Raw genomic sequence first — 20,660 nt, forward strand, 5'->3', positions numbered from 1 at the left:
ATAGTGCTGGACATCATCAAAAATTTATCATTGGTAGGTAGGCCTTTGAGCCTGCCCCTCCCATACTACTGGATTATTGTCACATGTCCTTGGTTATTTGGCTGGCACCAGTATAGGACTAAGTGCATTTGGTTTTCTGTAAATAAAGTGGAAACTCAGATTTAATTTTATGTCAACCTCAGTATTAAAGTTATTTGCATTTGAAATCTGTTCTGTTTCAAGTTGTCTTGGCAGAAAGGTTATAACTTTAAACCCACTTATGGAAGATTGGCAGGAAGACATGAGCTCCTCTACTGTAAGTGCCCTCCTCCTGTTAGCATTGGGTGGCACAGGTTATCCAGTATCCAGTTAGGTGCTGGCTTCCCAAAGGATAGTTAAGCAGTGTGCCCTCAAGTATTGTGTCCCAGGACCCGGTTTCAGCACAGTTTCCTAGTCTGGTTCTTCCCATACCATCTTACCTTCCTGGTGTAGCTATGCCGTGGTCTTCAGCATGTGATCGTTCTCCCTTCAGTTTCCATGCTCTTCAAGACTCACAGTCTGAAAATGCCCTGTGAATAAGTGCCCTCTCTTCTCAGCATTGGTATACATTGTACATCTTGTGAATTTACATATTTACTTTTCTTACCCTCCTTGAGAGTAGAAGCTCACTTTAATTTGTTTCTTGGTCCCAAACCCTAAAGCATGATTCATATAGTTAGCCTTTTAATGGATGTCTGTTGAATTGGACCAGAAGTAGACTTTTATCATTGTTCTTACATTTGATAGTGAGGGCAGGTGCCATGGTGTGTGCATGTGGAAGTCAGAGGACAGCTCTTGAGAGTTGGTTCTTTTCTTCCACCATGTGCTCCAGGCATTGAACTCAGTTTGCCAGGCTTGCTCCCTTAACCACACAGAGCCACGTCACTGGCCCCACAAATGGTGGTGGTTGTTTTTGTTTGTTTGCTTGTTTTTTTCGATACTGGGTTTCTCTGTGTAACCCTGACTGTCCTGGAACTCAACTTTCTACACCACTTTGGCTTTGGACTCACAGAGTCTTCCTGCCTCTGCCTCCCCGGCACTGGGATCAAAGGTGTGTGCCACCACTGCCCGGCCAAAAATAGGTTATTTTGTTTTTTTTTTTAAGATTTATTTATTTTGTATACAGTATTTTGCCTGCACATCAGAAGAGGGCACCAGATAGCATTATAAATGGTTGTGAGCAAACATGGTTGCTGGAAATTGAACTCAGAACCTCTGGAAGAACAGTCAGTGCTTTCTTAATCTCTGAGTCATCTCTTCAGCCCCAGAAACAGGGTTTTTTTTAAAAAACATATTTTTGCTAGGCATGGTGAGGCACAGCTTTAATCCCGTCGTTGAGGATACCCAGACGGGATCTCTATGAGTTCAAGGCTGGTGTGGGATACAGTGTGAGACCCTGTCTCAAAACATTTCCCCTACCCACCACTTATACTATACAACCCTTTTTTGTTTTGTTTTATTTTGATTTTCGAGAAAGGGTTTCTCTATTGCTTTGGAGGCTGTCCTGGAACTTGCTCAGTAGATCAGGCTAACCTCGAACTCACAGAAATCCGCTCGTCTCAACTTCCTGAGTGCTGGGGATTAAGGGCATATACCACCACTGCTTGGCTGGATAATTCTTTTTGAAGGAAAAAAATATTTTGAGCTAGTAGGATGGCTCAGTTAGTAAAGCAATGACCTGAATTGAATACCTAACACCCATGTAAAATATGACCGCAGTGGGCAGTGCATCCCTGAAGCTCCATCCCTGGGGAGGTGGAGACAATAGGCTGCCTGGGGCTTTCTAGCAAGCTCTAGCCTAGCTCTACCAGTGAGCCCGAAGTACAGTGCGAGACTGTCTGAAAAGCTATGGTAAAGAACAATAGTGAAATACGATACCCCTGGCACCCACATTCACGTGCACACACATGACCCCCAAATTCTTCATATATATAAACATGTATGCATACATGTACAGTATGCCAAAAAAGAAAAGAAAAGAAAGAGAAAGAAAAAGAAACTATGTATACTTTCTGAGAGTCCCAAAATCGCTTAGTAGGTGCAGAGACTGGTGCCTTGGGATGGGCACCTCTTGTTCCTGTAGCCCTCTAATTTTCCTGACAGCTTCCTGCCCCTTGAGTGTTGTTTGTAACCTTGCCCACCTATTGTGATATTTTAACATTTTTCCTTTTATAAAGGGCTTTATCTCTAGTGAGATTTGAGTGTTGTGAACTTTGTACAGTCTAGTACTAATCTAGGCAAGGAAACAAATATTTTTCTTACTATTTGCAAAACATGCCAACTAAGAGGTTAGAGAGGCAGATGACCTTAGAAATGGGTGTGGTAGACTTGGGAACATGAACAAAGACCAGCGTGACTCAGCCTCCACTACCACCCTTCATCCTCCTGGAGCCAGAATCCAACTCTCTGTCTTGTGGACAAGAAACCATTCCTATTGTAGGAAACTACAATGTGTTGTAACATATCCCAGTGATCCAGCTGTTGTTTTCTTTCTTTTTGCTTCTTCCTGGTCCACAGACAGACAGACATTTTTTCTTCTTTTTTCTTTTTTTCTAGACAAGGTTTCTCTGTATAGCTTTGGAGCCTGTCCTGGAACTCACTCTGTAGACCAGGCTGGTCTTGAACTGCCTCTGCCTCCCAAATGCTGGGATTAAAGGCATGCACCACCAATACCCAGCCCCCACATTGACCATGGGCTTTGTTCAGGTGATAGCAAGGGATAGTGAGGGTAGGAATAAATTTGACTCAGAGAAACAGAAAACTGACATTGGTAGCTTAGGCCCACTTTTCTCACTCACCAGAAGATTGGGGTTGGTCAGGTTTTCATCGATGCCACCAATGCTGTTACTTTCCTTAAGTACTGAGCAGGAACTGGGGGTGAGGGAGTTGACCTTATTTTTCCCCTGAAGCTTATCTCATATTTAAAGAAGCTTCCTCTTGTGCAGACCAAGCACTAATGTCTCAGCTCAGTGGCACTCCTTCATCCCTATGGGATAGTTTTTTTGGCAGCATGGAGACAGACTAGTGACAAATAATAGACTCTCAAGTTGAGATAAATGCAGGAGACCAACAGGGCTGGAATTGGGGTAAAGGAAACCAAGATAGCAATAAATCTAGTTGTTAACTGTGACACTTGTGTGAGGTGAATCGGGAAGGCAAGGATCTAGAAGTAAGTGGCCAGTAAGGTCTCTAAAGCCTACAGAGAACCCCAAACCCAGAGCTGCGATGTTATAGAAGACAATGACATGGTTGTTGGCGCATCAGGGGTGGGAGAGATGAAGGCAGGGCTGGGGGAATGGGTGCTGTGGGGAAGATTCAGGGTTGCAGAGGTGAGAGAAATGGCAATGGCCTCTGGCCTTCCCGAATAGGAAGTTGTCTCAGTAAGGCTATTGGGAAGAAAGTGTGGTCAGTAGGTAGCGGTGCTTCTGACCTTGCTCAGGTACATATATTTTGGTTACCTGTGGCCACACATGTGGGCCAAATAATAACCTTCACTTGTCTAAGTCTTTTTAAAAGATCTAAATATAAATAGCATGTTTGAATTTATTCAGTGTGCTTAGTGCAAGTTTTGCCAGGTAGGTCTAGTCAGCTTGCTGTATACTGAAACCTTTGAAGATTACCTATTAGTGTGACAGCAATAAAGGTTCCAAGGGGGACCTTTATTTACAGTCCCAACCCAGTATGGGGGCTCTCCAGCCACTGGAGCTGCATTACCTTCATCTTCCTCTCTGGAAACACAGGAGTACTGTTTTGTTTTGTTTTTCCTGACTGACTTTAGTATAAGCAGAGTTTGTCTGTTGTTTGCAGCCGATTGAAAATCACCTACAGATTTAAGCACAAAAGAGGGTCTTGGGGAACTGGGCATGGTGTTCCCATGCCCCACTTTTCATATGTGTGCTCAGGATTTGAACTCAGTCATCATGCTTGTACATCCATGATTTTAGCAGAGTTGAACCTGGAGTCTGCCAGTTTGACTAAATTATCTGGATAGCAAGCCTCAGATATGATCTTCACCTCCCCAGCACAAGAATTGTAGGTGCACACCATCATACCTGGCTCTTTTATATGAAGGTCAAACTCAGGCCCTCATGCTAATGTGTCAAGCATTTTACCAGTTGTGCTATATCCCCAGCTTTAGCATTGAACTCACCTTCTTGCTTCTTAGCCTTATGAGTAGCCTTCAAATCCAGGCCCTACTGCTGTACCTGCTCCTTCTCCAACTTGTGTGGCTGTCTGTGTAGCACAGGCTAGCCTTGAATTGTCAATTCTTGTGCCTTACTTTCCTGAGTGCACCATCATACTTGGCTTCAAACATTTTGATTTTTTACTGTAGTGTTTGGATTCTGATCCAAAAATGGTTGTTGCTCACTAGGGTTTTACAGTGTTTTTGTTTTGTTTTTTTGTTTATTTTTTTTGAGACAGGTTTTCTCTGTGTAGCCCTGTCTGTCCTGGAACTCACTCTGTAGTCCAGGCTGGCCTTGAACTCAGAGATTCCCCTGCCTCTGCCTCCCAAGTGCTGGTATTAAAGATGTGTACCACCACTGCTCAGCTACAATGTTATATAACATTTTTTTTTTTTTATAACTCAGGTAAGTTCTCAGTTTTAGGTCTTGGTCTTAGGTACTGTTTCTGTATCGTTAGTAAATTCTATGAGATAGAAGAATGGGTACGTAGGCAGACTTTTCCTTTCCACCCACCAGGTCCCAAATAATTGACATGGAGATTTAATATTAATTATTAATGTTCAACTAATAGTTTAGGTTTTTTACTAACTTAAATTAGCCCATTTCTATTACTCTATGTACTGCCCTGAGGCTTGTGGCAAAAGCCTCTCCTGCAGGTCCTGCTTCCTTTCTGTATGTCTGGAGATTCCTCTGACTCTGCACTTCTTCCCAACATTCTCTTTGGACCAAAAGTCCTGCCTAGCTATCAGCCAGTCAGCTTTTATTAACAACTAGAGCAAAACATTTTCACAATGTACAGAAGGATTATTCTACAGCAGGGATAGTATGCTTTAAGGATTTAAGAGTGTCTGGAGCTGGGCAGTGGAGGTGAATGCCTTTAATGCTAGCTCTCAGGAGGCAGAGGCAGAGGCAGGCAGATCCCTTTGAGTTCCAGGCTTACCAGGGCTACACAAAGAAACCCTGTCTCCAAAAACCAAAACAAAACAAAAGGAGTGTTTGGGAAGCTGGGGTTAACCCCAGCACTCAGGAGGCAGAGGCAGGCAGATCTCTGAGTTCAAGGCCAGCCTGGTCTACAGAGCCAGTTCAAGGACAGCCAGGGCTATACAGAGAAACCCTGTCTCAAAAAAGCAGGAAAAAAGTGTTAGGGACCTAGCATGGTGAAGCAGTATTCCAGAGGCTGAGGCCAACAGATATCTGAGTTCCAGGCCAACCTATTCTACAGGTAAGTTCCTGGCCAGTTGGCCATAGTGAGACCCTATCTAAGAAACAAAGTTTGAGTGCTGGGTTGAGTGAGTTGGTACAGTGCTTTCCTAATATGCACAAAGTCCTGAGTTTGATCTCCAACACTACATAAGCCAGGTATTTTTGGCACACATTTGGAATCCTATCATTTTAGAAGAGTAGAGACAAAGGATAAGAAGTTCAATTTTATCCTCAGCTACATAGCAAGTTTAAGGCCAGCATGGGACACATGAGACCTTGTTAGAAAATTAAGGAAGAGGGGCTGGAGAGATGAGATGGCTCAGAGGTTAAGAGCACTGACTGTTCTTCCAGAGGCCCTGAGTTCAATCCCAGCAAACTCATGGTGGCTCACAAACATCTTTAATGAAATCTCGTGCCCTCTTCTGGTCTCTGGCCTGCAGATGTACATGTAGGCAGAACACTGTATATATAATAAATAAATAAGTTTTTTTTTTTAAAGGAAAATAAAGGAAGAAAGCATGCTTTGTGTTTAGTTCAATGGTAGAGAGCCTACTTGGTGTATAAGAGGCCCTGGGTTTGATTTCCCCAACAATGAGGGGTGCTATGAAGATAAAAAGATGGTTTGGGTTGTGCTGTTCTTCATGGGCTACTTGCTGTCAGGGCTATGCTAATCTTGCAGCCCTAAGGCCATGAGGGCTGTCCTGGAATTCACTCTGGACTAAGTGAGCCAGCTACTGGAACTAGTTTGGAGTGATACAGAACCTTCTTGAGGTTTTATATGGGAGGAGCTGCTTGTTGTTAGCGTGTAGTACTGGTATGGGATGGGATTGGGTTATCTCCTGCCTAGTTTGCTGCTACATTGGAGAGACTTCTACTGAAGGCCTGGATGTAGACCAGGGAGAGCTATATAATGATTTCTTGGACTGGATATTTGAAGATGAACCACTAAACCATATGTTCCATGGTCATTTCTTCTAGAACCGATAGATGCTTACATGTGCTATCATTGATCACCTCTGCTTCTACAACAAGCACCTATAGCCAAAGTATACAGTCTTCTTTAATGTCTGCTTCCAGATGTAGGACCTGCTGGAAAGGCTCCATGAAGTCAGAAGCTCCTGGGGATATCCATCAAGTTTCGTTTGTGTATAGCCATTTTCTAGATGTCTGGTATAGAACCTGATAGAACCTGGCAGGATCTGAATGGGATGCTAACAGTCATCTCTTCCGTTTTCCCCACTTAGGTAGAAATATGGTTCTCTCCCACATTAGAGAAAGAGCCAGGGTGAGTTTTGGTGGGAGCCAAATTGATAGAGGAAAATTAAGACCATGACTTTGAGAAATATACATCCTGGATTTGTATTAAAAACACTTGGATAATATCTTCTGAAAAGTAAAGTTGTAACCCTTTTTTGATTTTTTTTTTTTTTTTTTTTTTTTTTTTTTTTTGAGACAGGGTTTTTCTATGTAGCTCTGGAATTCATTCTGTAGACCTGACTGTCCTCAAACTCAGAGATCTTAAAGGCATGTGCTACCTACCACCCTTTGCTCTGTAATTTCTTTTTTCATGTCTCAGACAATCAGCTTATGTTTGAATGTTCCTATAATAGATTTCATGGTAGATACCTAAAGAGAACATCAGATCTTTCTTCCCTAGTCAGTACCCATTTAATTAACCCAAAAGGTGGTAATTGTTGAAACATTTAAAAATTGTCATGGGAGTATAGTTTATATAATACAAATGCCATCATTTTAAAGTGTGCAGTTTTCTTTTTCTTTTTTTTTTTTACCATATTTACAAGGCTTTTTAATCATATTCCTAGTGTTTTTTTGTTTGCTTGTTTGGTTTTAGGACAGTGTTTTACTGTGGAGTCTTGGCTTACCTAAAATTCACTGTGTAGACCAGGTTGGCCTCTAAGTCATGGAGATTCATCATCTTGCCTCTGTCTCTGAAGTAGGAGATTTAAAGGTGTATATAACCATGCCAAGCCCAAGTGGTTTGTTTTTAAATTTTTAAAGGTGATTTTTTTTTTTAGATTTATTTATTTTTATGTGCATTGATTGTTTTCCTTGCATGTACACTTGTAAGGGTGTCAGATCCCCTGGAACTGGAGTTATAGACCATTGTGAGCTGCCATGTGAGTGCTGGAATTGAACTCTGGTCCTCTGGAAGAGTTGTCAGTGCTCTTAACTCTCCATTTCCCTTCTTAATTTTTTTTTTTTTCCTGAATACAAAGGAATATGTTCTTATTGTAAACTGTTATAGGTATTTCAGAAAAGTCTTCATAAGTATTTTATAATGAGAGGCTACCTATTCTATAAGAGGCAGTCGGGCCTTTGTGTAGTTTCAGGGATCTTCCTGGTTTATGTACCAAGAGCATATAGATATATTCATAAATCAGATATGTTGGTACTGGACATCATCATGAAAACTAAGTCTACAAAAGCCAGGTGACCAAATAGGGTGGGGTGGTGAAGAGGTCTGTTGGCAGATCACTTGCCTAGCATGTTTCATTCCTGGCATGATGAAACAATTATTTTTTTTAAGACAAAGAACCTTAATGATCAATATTATGATTTATTGAATTGTTTTTACCTGCTGTCCCCAGGCACAGGCAGAATCATTGGTAGCCACTAACCTGTCCATACCATATTCCTCTCCCCCCCGCAAGAAAACAAACCCACATCTGGTAGTATCTTTGCAGAGTTCTAGGAGGGTGAGCACAAAAGACTAGAAGTTTTCACCTTACATACTACCTGGGCAGCTACAACTACCTGTAACTCCATTTCCAGGGTACCCAGTGCCCTCCCCTGGATTCCACAGGCACACAGTGTCAAGCATGCACATTGTGGTAGATTGAATGTAACTGGCCCCATAATCTCATAGGGAGTGGCACTATTAGGAGGTATGGTTTTGTTGGATTGGGTATGGCCTTGTTGGAGGAAGTGTGTCACTGTTGGGGGACAGGCTTTGAGATTCCTATGCCCAGGATACCACCCAGTGTCTCAGTCAACTTCCTGTTATCTCTGAATCAAGATATAAGGGTTCTCAGCTCCAGTACCACATAAGCCTGTGCGCTACCATGCTCCCCACTGTGACAATAATGGACTGAACTTCTGGCCTATAAGCGAGTCACCCCATTAAATATTTTATTAGTGTTGCCACGGTCATGATGTCTCTCACAGCAATGAAAACCCTAAGACACACATCCATACAGAAATAAAATTTTAAAAATACATATATCTTAAATATTTTAAAATGTATATCTTGTGTAAGGTGGGTAAAGTAATATTTAGTATATAATTTATAATATATAATACAGATTAAATTATTAAAATCTAAAGTAATAAAAATGGAAATGACAGTGTTGCCTTTTGGTAGAGGACAGTTCTATATGGCATTTAAGGGAGAGTCACATAACTGCTCTTTTTGTCTTTAGTCATGGGACATTTTTTTCCGAAATACCAATGCTGGAGCCCCTCCGGGCACTGCCTACCAGAGTCCTCTTTCCCTGAGTCGAAGCTCCCTGGCTACCGTGGCCCGTGCACAGTCCCTGGTGGAGGCACAACCTAACGTCGACAAACTTGTAGAAGACCACTTGGCAGTGCAGTCTCTCATCAGGGCATATCAGGTGAGCAGCAGCTGTCCATCAGTATCATACAAGTTACAGAATTCCCTAGGCCTTTCTGGATGCGTGCTGTTTCACTTCTCTTCCAAATGCCAGCTGTCTTCTTCCTGCTTTGGTCAAATATACAAGAGAAAAGAAGCAAGATTACCTCTAGTTAAGCAATTCTTCCTCTTTAATGGTTTGTCTATAATAGCTCATGATTTCTATTCATAAATGGACAACTCAGTATGTGGGCATGGAAGGATATTGCACAATTAGTAAGAAGGGCAGTGAATGGGATGGATCAGTGTTCCATCTCAGTTAACAATTGAGTACTGTAAAAAAGTAAATCCATACAGTTTAGAGGCAAAAGCCAGAGGTGTAGGGAAGAGTAACTGAGTCTGCAAAATGCTCTTGAGGCAAGGATATTATTCTCTTGGCAAGCAACCAGCCTCATCAAATATGTGCAGCATGACTGGGCTCTTTTTTCCATCTAAGCACTATGACCAAAGATTTTCCTCCATGCCCACCTCTGTTGGGGAGCCAGAATTCAGACCTTACAATTTGAGTAGATCTGAGGAGGAAAGGTGACAGAAAAATAAACCAGGTAGCTTCCTTCTAGGACATCCAATGAGAGTCCAGGGTCCATTGCCTACTCTAGCATGGACAAAGCAGTAGCATCTAGGGAGCTTGCCCTGAGCTCTTGTTTCTGCCTTTAGGCTTCTGTTTCCTGGTGGTGGTGATTCAGGAAGGTCCTGGGTCCTCAGTCTTTCCTGTCATACTCTTCAGTGAGGACTCTTCTTGGGACATGTGTGCTGACTTGAGAAGGAGATGTATACAGTGCTAAAATAAATGCTATAGCTCTGACCAGATACTGCATGCAGTTGGCTACAGTAACATTTTTAATCTAGTTTCCAGTGACTTCTCATTGCCTGCTGATCTTCTCAAATTGCTAGCAAGAACTGTGACAGAAATGTTCCTAAATGAAAAACAAAAACAAAAAGCCCACTTAAACTTGAAGGACTTTTCTGAGTGTGGTGGCACACATGTTTAATTCTGGCACTTGGAAGGCAGAGGCAGGTGTTTCTCTGTGGGTTTGAGGCCAGCCTGGTCTACATAGTGAGTTCCAGGCCAACTAGGGCCAACATAGTAATAGGCCCTGTCTCAGAAAGAAATATACTTTTTAAAAATTTTTAAGTGAAGGGATTCCCCACCTCCCCTCCCTTTGTTGTTTTGATGCTTTGTTCTGCTCGAGATTGGATTTGGCATGTGGGTTCACAAGTGGTTTGCAGGAGCTCCACCACTGAGCTCTACCCCGCCTCTTATTTTTTATTTTATATTATTTTATGTAAACGGTTGTTTTGCCTGCATGTATGTATGTGAACCACATGTGTACCTGGTGCCCATGGAGGCCAAAAGAGGGCATTGGGTCATCTGGACCTAGAGTTATAGATGGTTGTTAGCTTCCATGCTGGGAATGGAACCTGGGTCCTCTGGAAGACCATTGTTCTTTAAGTGCTGATCCTCCCCTCTAGCCTCTTCTGTTTTGTTTTTTGTTTGTTTGTTTGTTTTTGTTTTTTTTTTTAATAGCTCAGATCCAGTGCTTTAAACCAATGTAGTAGTGGGAGATTCTGTTCTGTGTGTGAGACCTACCTACTCTGTGCAGCATTAGGGCCAGAGCCCTTAGTCCTCCACACACATAGATATATAATAAAGTATACCTTCACTTAATAAGATGGCAGCTTGTTTATACCCTTTCAATCACAGCCAGCACCTAAGCCTTCATTTTCCTCCTCAGGGAAATAATTGTCTTTCCACTGGAGTAACAATTCTCCCAGCATATCTTATTTCCATTGATCTAGAGAAACTAAAATCCCTAAGATAAAGCTCATTTTTAAATATCCAAGTTTATTTTTTTGTTTTTTGTTGTTGTTGTTGTTTTTTGTTTTTTGGAGAAAGTGTTTCTCTGGTTTGCTTTGAAGCCTGTCCTGGAATTAGCTCTGTAGACTAGGCTGACCTCGAACTCACAGAGATTATTAGTCTTCCTCTGCCTCCCGAGTGCTGGGAATACAGGTGTGCACCACCAACACTTGGCTTTAAATATCCAAGTTTATTATAACTTGAGAAATATATTCCTTTTTTTATCCTTGTAAAAGGCCATTTATGTACAATAATGCTTTGGGTTGTTTGGGGTGTGTGTGTTACTGGAAATTGAACCTATAGGCCTTGAGTGTTGCTAAGCAAGTGTTCTGTCATTGAGCTATATATATATATATATATATCCTTAGCTCTCTTATTGAGACAGAGTCTCACTAAGTTTTCTGCTTCAATCTTGTATCTTAGGTTATAGGTCTGAGATACCAGAGCCACCTCACAGTAATGCATTTTAAAATAAACTGTTTTAAACTTTTTAAAGAACTAATTCTATTTTATTGGTTCATTGAGCTATATTCCTTTCTGAGAAAGATTTGTATGAAGTATAACTCTTTTACCCCTTCCTGCAGCTTACTGGATCTGCTTAATGACTTGCTTGTATTATTATTCCAGGTCAGGGGTCACCACATTGCAAAACTTGATCCTCTCGGAATTAGTTGTGTAAATTTTGATGATGCTCCGGTAACTGTTTCTTCAAACGTGGGTGAGAATTAATATGTAAATGCTAATTTTAATGTAATTTTACTTTTTTTTGCCCCTTCCCTCTTTTTTTTCTCCTGTCCTTTTGTGTGTGTCCTTCCCTCTCATTGTTGGCCCACTCATAGATACGAGGGCACCATGTAGCACAGCTGGACCCCCTGGGGATTTTGGATGCTGATCTGGACTCCTCCGTGCCCGCTGACATTATCTCATCCACAGACAAACTTGGTGAGGGTCTGCGAGCAGTCAGCTGCGCTGCTTGAGCTCCTCTCGCTGTGCACAGCCTGTGCTAGCCAGGATATCCAGACAGGAGGGAAAGGCTCTTAAGTTTCCTTCGTTCTGATCACTTGAAATTGAGCAGTAATGTAGCCTTAGTGTGCTTTAAGGGTATTGTTTTTATCTCAATTTTCATCCAGATTGTCCAAGTCTCAATCTGGAAAATAAAATTTCAAAGGAAGGTCTGAGGTACTGAGCAAACCTGGCTCATTGCTTCAGAAAATAGCTCTTCTGCCTGCAGCTCTCCATATCCTACACAGCACTGTCTTTCGTAAGGCCATGATCAGCCTTGCAAGGCTATTGTTGTCATAGCTGTCCTATTCTGGAATATGGTGGGCCTGCTTGGACTGGAGGATGGTCATATCCCTAAGGAATGAGTTGCAGAGCAAGGTGTGCAGTTTGGGTTTCCTAATTTGTAAATGCTGGTGATCACACTGAGGAAACTTTGGAAGGCGTTCCCTGCATCGTCAGGAGGCCAGGGCCTTTGGGAGGTGCATGTGTGGAAAACAATTGGGGTGTTGTCACTGTTGCCAGAAGATATGCCAACTTGCAACTGATCCTCCTTGTGAGTTTAATGGGCATTGCGGTGCTCACTGCAGTTGCTTCCAGAGTTAATCTGCTTATGTCACTGTGCTGCTAACCTGTACTAAAGAAATGATGATGTGACTAATTATGAAATGGTCAGAGTGTTCACAGTAGACACCTTGCATGCTAATGAAATCAACAATCACCTACTTGCTAATACTCTTGGGGAGAAGATGAACTTAGTGTCCTTGAAGGCACTTTGAGGAATGGTCCCTGGGGCTCTGCATGTACCTTGTAGTTTTACAGGTATTGCTGAGTAATAACCAAGGATTTAGATGTTAATCAGCTACAGTTCGACATAAGGCATTATTGATGTTGGAATTGGTGCTGACAGTTTATATTTAGTTTTTTTTTTTTTTTTTAAAGTTTTCAAGAACACTCCTAGATGTTACTAGATTTCCTCCATTTATATATCCTTTATCAGATTTAGGAAATATGTAGAAAAACCTTTTTCTTTATCAACACAAAAAAACTATTTGTGACCTCAAAAGGCTCAGGGGGTGCTAGGGAGATCACTCAGTGGATAAGAACACTTGCTATGCAAGCATGAGGACCTGAGTTCAAATTCTAAGCACCCATGTTTTAAAAAAAAAAAAAAACCATGGACGCATGAGCCTATAACTCCAGCATTGTGGAGAGTGGGGACAGGAAGATCACTGGGGCTTTGTTGTTAGCCTAACTCCAAGTTGAGTGAAAGACCCTGTCTCAAAGAAATAAGGCAGAGATACCCAATGCCCTCCTCTGGTCTCTGTGTAAGTGTATGTATGTGCGCATGTACACACGCACGCACACACACACACACTCACTCATTCACTCTGAAAGGTGTAGATAGATTTCTCCTCACCAGCAAGTAAGCAGTTATTACCAACTAGGTGTCTTCTCATTTAATTCAGTTCTGATAGATGGTTCTATGAAAACAATTTGTTTATGATGAACTCTAAAGCAGAAAATCTGGGAAAGATTAGGGTTTTCTGATCTATGTTTGGTAAGAGGAATTTTAGCTTATGGCCTGCATCAAGGAAGAAATTGTAAGCCAGGAACTATGGACAAAAACTAACTAGTTGAGGCTGGCTAGGTGATTCAGCAGGTAAAGATGCTTGGTGCCAAGCCTGGCAGCCCAAGTTTGGTCCGGAACCCACATGGTGGAAAAAGAATGAACTCCTCCTCACTCTCACTGTGGCACATAAATGCATACATACATACTGACAGACACACAAATTAATGTAAATGACAACCTAACTTCTCTCTACCTGGAGATGGAATCAGATCCAGGATGGGGCCTCCCTTCCCAAGACTGCCTCCATCAAACTACAAGTTTATGTTCAAATAGCTTTGTTAAGGTAGAGTCTCACTGAATAGACCAGCCTGGCCTCAAAGTCTCTGATTAAAGGCTTGTGCCACCATACTGGGATGTTCCAATAGCTTATAGAACCCAGAAAAATTTCCATATGTTTACCACCTTATAAAGGCCATATTAAGAATGTAAGTAATCAGTCAGATGAAGAGAAGTTGAGGGCTAGTAGTCTGGAAGTGGCTGAGATACTCTGCTCTATGGAGTTGGAGTGCACCACCATCTTGGCATGTAGACACGTTTTTGAACAACTGCCGTTTGTTTTGTAGTACATAGCCTGCAGAACACTGTCTTCATGTACTCCTATGGAGACTGTATTGTACAGATGTGACCAAAACAAGGACAGTGACACTAAAATGCAGTTGGATACCAGGGGTATGACATAATGCTTACCGATTCCTCAGCATTCCTTCCTCTCAGGCATAAGATGGGACCCTTCTGAAATGAGATTTTTAACTACTATCAGGTGTAGATCAAGGAATTTATGGTCAGTTGTGATAGGAAGACTTGGGAAGATTAAGAAGTTTTGGACACACTTGAGTAAGAGGAATTCTCGGCCTACTTGGGAAGAAAGTTATGAGGCAGGAGCTATGAACAAAAACATGGATATAAAATAACACCGGAAGCTAGGTGGTGGTGCCTTTAATCCCAGCAGAGGCACAGGGAGGTGTATCTCTGAGTTCGAGGCTAGCCTGGTCTAACAAGAGAGTTTTAGGACAGCCAGGACTGTTTCACAGAGAAATCCTGTCTCAGAAAACAAAAAATAAAATAACATAGGAGGAAAGCATTAAGAAACTACCCGAATCTGACCAAATAGGGCCAATACTGATTGTACACTTGGGCGTGAGTTCAGCCTTGCTCTGGGATTCAGTGGCAAAAACTTTAGCATAAGCTGTGGTCTCTTTGCACAGCTCCTAGGTGGTTTTAATGCTTCCTTCCTTCCATGTCATCCTTTAGTGCAAAAACTCTTGCTCACTGTCTTCCAGTCCTTCCCCTACATTGCAGTCCCAAACCTCTTTTGTCTTGTTGCTTGTATCAATCAGTTCATGAATACTTCAAAGCCTTCTGCACGTCATAGGGTCTCCTCCATGTGCTTGGATCAGGATAAGCCCCTGCCTGGACTTCTTACCCACCCCCTTTGTGAGCACAGACCTTCCAAGAACCTCCTCTTCTCTCAGGAACACCTCTTATAATAGTCAACTAGAAACCACAAAAAAGTGCTTGTTTTACATGTATGATAAAACATTTGCACTAGAGAGAGAAGCAGATGAGAAAACTGGCCCTTGTCTATACTATTGGAATCAACATTAAAATGTACCTCTCTTAGGCTCTATATTAGAATAATTGGAGACCCTCAAGCTATCCTCTGTCCCCTCAGATTGTAAATCAAGGTCAGTTGTGGGGATCCCAACCTAGAAGTCTGTGAGTGTAAAAACCTTAAGGAATTCCAACAAAGCCCAGCCTCCTGAATCCATATTGCCTTAGTTTGCCCTCCCTTCCTGGGACCTTGCCTCATATCCACTTTGGATATGTCCTGGTGTTTTTGTGCTTCAGTGAGGACCAGTGTTGAAGACTTTATAAATCATAAAGCTTAAATGCATAGAAATGGCTCAGAGCTCTCTGAAATCCTCCAACAACTCTGTGACCAGGAGCATGTGGATCCACTAAGAGTTGGAGATAAGAGAAAAGCACATATTAATGGTGTCTTTTTTAAGATAGGGCCTCATACCACCCAAACTGGCCTAGAACTTGCTCTGTAACCAAGGTTGAGTTTGAATTCCTGATTTTCCTGTTTCCACCTCCCAGGTTCTGGGATTACAAATATGTACCACCTGATCCTGTATATTTTATATATTTTAATCAGAAAAGTTATAAAGCCCTAAGCAGGTCTTTAATTCTCTTTGTACCCCTGGCTGGTCTGAAATTTAAGATTTTCCTGCCTGGATTTTCTAAGTGTTGATTAATAGAGCCCTTTGCCATCATGGTTAGCTTTCCTCCTAACCCCTACCCCATCAAACTCAAGTAAGCTAGGCAAATGCTATACCGTTTAGCTATATCCCATCCAAGATGTTGTGAATTTTAAATAGTGTGACATAAAGATATCTATAGGTAAAAATGATATCAGGTTGTTTGAAACTATAGGGAAAGTAGTTTGAACAACTATCCTGAGTACACAGATTTGGCCCGAGTTTAGACAGTACTTAGCATCGCCTACTTATTGAAATACAATCTTTATAATCCCCGACCGTTAGCTGAAGGCTTGACCTTTCAGTGTCTTAATTACCTCATCTTTAAGGCAGATGTGATGGTGTCATCTAAGATTGTTTTCAGAGTTAGGCTTTGCATGAGGGAACATACTTATATTGAAAGCTTTCTGTGTAAGCCAGTGTGGCTTTGAATTTACTGCAATGATCCTCTGTCTCGAGTCCTGGGCTTATGTTTGTGAGCCACTGTACCAAGTATCTCTCTCTTTCCTGTCTCTCTCTTCCTTCCACTTCTCTTTCCCTCCACCCTCACCTAGGCTGGGCTCAAAGGACCCTATTGCCTCAACTTCTTGAATAACTAGGACTACTTTTTTTTTTTTTTTTTTTTTTTGGTAAAAAAATTAAAGATTAATTTTAGAGCAGTTCCTTAGTTATGGGTTATATTCCATGATTGTGATTATGATGTCTGGAATGGGGATACCTATTTCCACAATATACTTAGTTGGGTTCAGGTTCCAAGTAAGCCTCTGGAGGACCATTTTAATTTGTAGTAGGTTGTACTGTAAGTCATACTTCCTTATGGGCACATTTCCTGTCACCCATAGCCATGGTTTATTATATTTTCTGATACTGTGGCAGTGAGAGTAAAGCCGTCCCACTGTCTCTTGGTCAGAGGATGCTTAAGGAGGCTTTTCCTAGACTTTAAAGAAGGCTCATGAGTTTAGTAGGTACCAAGATAGACACGAATGTGCCTATGTGCAGAATGCCACAGTTGTTATAAGTGGACAGGTCTAGACAGCAAACCTCCATTCACTGTCATCTTTTGTGATCTACCAGATCAATTTGTAGAGCTGACAGCAGTGTGACACCCTGTTGTCTGAGGGTTTGCATTCTATGCTTGTCATTTCTTCCTTGCTCATTTTGACATAGAAATGGGAGCATTAACATCTTGTGCTCATTAACTCTTGTTCTCAATTTTTCCTTTCAAGTATAATGCCCGAACTAAATTCCTGCCTAAAATTGCTATCATCTGTGACTTCTGTTACATATCCCACAGCAACTTCTCACGGTAACAAAATAATTTTTTTCTAATGTGAGATTTAAGTATAATAAATAAATTCAGATTAACATTCTGTGAACAGATGTAAGAAAATATGAAAAGTCTCACACATATACCCCTTTAGTGTTTGTAAATCCCTAATAATATTAGGATGTGAACTTACATTTAGTTTAAAAGCCAATTTGTAAGTCCCAGATTATGTCAGCCACTTAAATGAGTTTGCTCTTGCCTCTGTGGCACTAGACACAGTATGTCAGCATTTCCTGTACATCCTGACTTTCTTGTGAAGAATGAGCTGAAAGCTGAGTATGAATTTATTTAGAGATTTTGTTTGTTTGTGTTTTTGAACATGTCATTCTTGTTGCCCAGGTCGGTCTTAAAACCATGTGATCTACTGGCCAGCCTTTCAGATAGCTGGGACAACATGTTTATGCCACACCATAGAATTGCCTTTTAATCACAATTAAAAACTCTAGGATTGCTTTTTAAACACAATTTTGGAGTTATGGCAGTTTGTTTAGCAGACATTGTCTTCTGGGTGCAACATGTTGTGCCTCGGAAAGCTGGAGAGTAGTAACAAGCTCCTTAGGTGACTACAAGCAGGTCTTCCTGAAACTGTATTTAAAGGGCATGAGGGCCCAGACCAGGAAGCCACTAGGTGTTTAACCTAGTGTATATGCCCAAGAACTGGTAAATCCATACACTCACCTCCATGTGCATCCTGTACTTTTACAAGTGCCACAGCTGTATCTACTCACAGTGATCCTCCTACACTCTAAAAGTAATTGCTGAAAAGACTCAGATACACTCGGTGACACTTGTGCTTCCTGTGACAGCACAACACTTCTCTTTCACTCTCTTTGGATGCCAAAACTATCCCATGCTATATTCAGATTTTTCTTTTCTTTTTGGTTGGTTTTTCAAGACGGTTTCTCTGTGTAACAGCTCTGGCTGTCCTGGAACTCACTCTGTAGAGCAGGCTGGCCTCCAACTCACAGAGATCCTGCCTCAGCCTCCCAAGTGTTAAAGGCGTGTGCCACCCCTGCCAGTGTGTTCAGACTTTTTTTTAACAAGAATGAGCGACTCAGCTCCCTTTGAGGCCCTCCCCTATGTCTGTTCTCTTCAGGATCACCAGTGGCCGCTTGAGGTCTGTTTTGATTCTGGAGATCCCAGGAGAAAAATTAAAACCTTAACCCTAGCCATAAGCACAGCATTGCTGCTTTTGTGTAGAGCTTAGATGTTTTGTTGTGTTAAAGAGTCACCAGGTGCTCAGATCTTAGATGGATGCCCCTAGAAGAAGAAGGCAGAGTTTTGCCTATGTTTGCAGACTGTAGGAGTCTAACATGAGACTGCTTTTCCCCGTGAACCCTCCACTTGAAGAGAAGCACTTGGCTGCCCATATCTGCATATCCCAACCAGTGAAATGGCCGACCGTGCTGGGTGAAGAGTTCTGTGTATCTGGGTAAAAGTTGGGTTAGAAATGCCTGAAAGCTCACGGGTAGTAGACAGTGTAAGGTGTACTTAGCTATGTGTAGTTAGGGTTCTTAGGGTGGTTTTTGGCTGTTGCGTTCTTCTGTTTCAATTCTGCCATCTTCTACAAGAAGACTAGACTAAAGCCCCCCCCCCCCCATTCTTTGGAATCCAGTTCTGAAAGATGGCTACTTCACAAATTAGGTCTTTTCACCTTCTTTTCCTCTTTGTCTTCCATCACATAGTGGTCTAGAAATATATGTCACTTTCCGGTACACACTGTGTCGGTGGCTTCTTGAGGCTAGGCTAGAACAGTGGGATTAAATGATTCTGCTTGGTGGCTTCTCGGTGTCAGGGCGATGGCCTTTCCTGCCTTCTGATCGGTCTTACCCAGCTCTTCTATGAACAGGTTCCACATTTACCAGAACAGGTCTCAGCCATTGAATCCCTAATCACAAAACCCAACTTTGTCTCCTTTTGTGAGTGTGTATGTGTCCATGTCCATCCGTCTGTCCATCCCTCCGTCCACTTTGCCTGTTTCTGTGGTGATGGTATAGGATTTTGGTGTTGAGGTTTTAAACTAACTTTCACCTGTCTTTTTCCTTCTGCGCTCACCCATGCTACCCTACTCTGCCTCTCAGATCTTGCAGTTTTCAAGGAACGACTTCGAATGCTAACAGTAGGAGGTATGAAAATAATGGGCCTTTCACCTTTCTGGAGTTGAGGACTTCATTTGAATAGGATGTGCAGTTTTTCCTAGCATGTGACTTGGGGAAAGTTAACACATTTATCAATGTTTTAAAGTTTGTTAATTGTTTTAAAATACATTTTTTTTTCTTCACTTAGTTTCTAACTAACAAGTAGAGCTATGTACCTGGTGTATCTGGGCTTATTTATTTCTGTTCATTTTGTGTTCTGAAGAGCATTTCATCCTACACATGCTTTATCATCGCTTTGCTGTAAACTTCCATCTTCAGCATTGTTCATTCACCTTTAGCTCCTGCTGGAGCCAGCTGGAGGCCTGAGGCCACATTAGCTCTGCATGGTGGCTTGTCTTATCCTCTATGTTTTTTTCTTTGTTTTGTTTTTGCTAGACTCTGGATTCCTTCTGATTCTGCTTCCTGGGCCTTTTGAGCAAGGTTTCTAAACCATTCTGTGTTTAAAAGACAACCAAAGTATTTGTAAAAGTTTTCCAGGAGTTCTTATTCTGTGGAATAAGTCTTATTCCAGGACTTATTCTGTGTAGAATGCCCTTGAGGAATCCAGAGTTGAGGTGCTGGAGCCATCTGCCTGCTGTCTTCTCTACCTACCGCTCACTTTCCTGGCCAGTTTCTTTCCCTTCAGGCTTCTCTTAAGACATTTTTCTTTTCCACTCTCTTTTTCATAGTCCCTGTGAGATATTAAACTTTGCATTTTGAAACAAGTATAGACTTGTTCAGTTGTAAGAATTAATGATTTCACAACCTTTTAGTCAATATTGTTGTGACTATAGCACATTAGCATATCACACCAGGGTCAAGACTCAGAACCCTTTCCCTCTTACTCTACCCTCATGCTTAAACCCTGGCATCTACTCTTGCCACCTGCATTTCTGTAATTTTATCATTTTATGAATGCTATAAAAATAGACCCATATTTGTAACATTTTGAGATTGAGATTTTTTTTCCTTCAATGTAGTTATGTAGAGATGCACCCAGGTTATAAGTGTTTTTCAACTGAGTAGTATCTCATGACATGGCGGTGTGGTTGTTTTAAAGAATTCACAGAATGTTTTAATTTTTGTAATGTACAGTTTATCCATTTTTTCATCATATTGTGCTCTCATTGTCAATTTTAACTTTTCCCTTAGCCTTAGGTACCAGAGGTTTCCCCTTATGCATTTTGATAGGCATAGTATCCTACACCTATTATCCTATCACTTTGGAGGCACAGCAGGAGAATTACTTTGTGTTTGAGGCCAGCCTGAGCTATAAGTGTTTTACTAATTTTGAATAAGTCTAAAATCCATTTATTTTTAATTTATTTATATGTAATATCAGTGTCTAAATTGAGATTTATTTAAATTC

General features: G+C 41.5%; 1 protein-coding gene across 1 annotated transcript in view; it reads left to right on the plus strand.

The window, feature by feature from the left end:
* Ogdh (oxoglutarate dehydrogenase) overlaps positions 1-20,660 on the plus strand; it is a 69,480-nt gene that overhangs the window by 15,676 nt on the left and 33,144 nt on the right. The window contains exons 3-5 of the mRNA XM_051200549.1: positions 8,846-9,037; positions 11,773-11,875; positions 19,235-19,279. Of these exons, the coding sequence (XP_051056506.1) occupies positions 8,846-9,037; positions 11,773-11,875; positions 19,235-19,279 (340 nt within the window). The remainder of the gene's footprint in view (positions 1-8,845; positions 9,038-11,772; positions 11,876-19,234; positions 19,280-20,660) is intronic.

This window comes from Phodopus roborovskii, unplaced genomic scaffold (assembly GCF_943737965.1).
Source record: "Phodopus roborovskii unplaced genomic scaffold, PHOROB, whole genome shotgun sequence".
Classification (NCBI taxonomy): domain Eukaryota; kingdom Metazoa; phylum Chordata; class Mammalia; order Rodentia; family Cricetidae; genus Phodopus; species Phodopus roborovskii.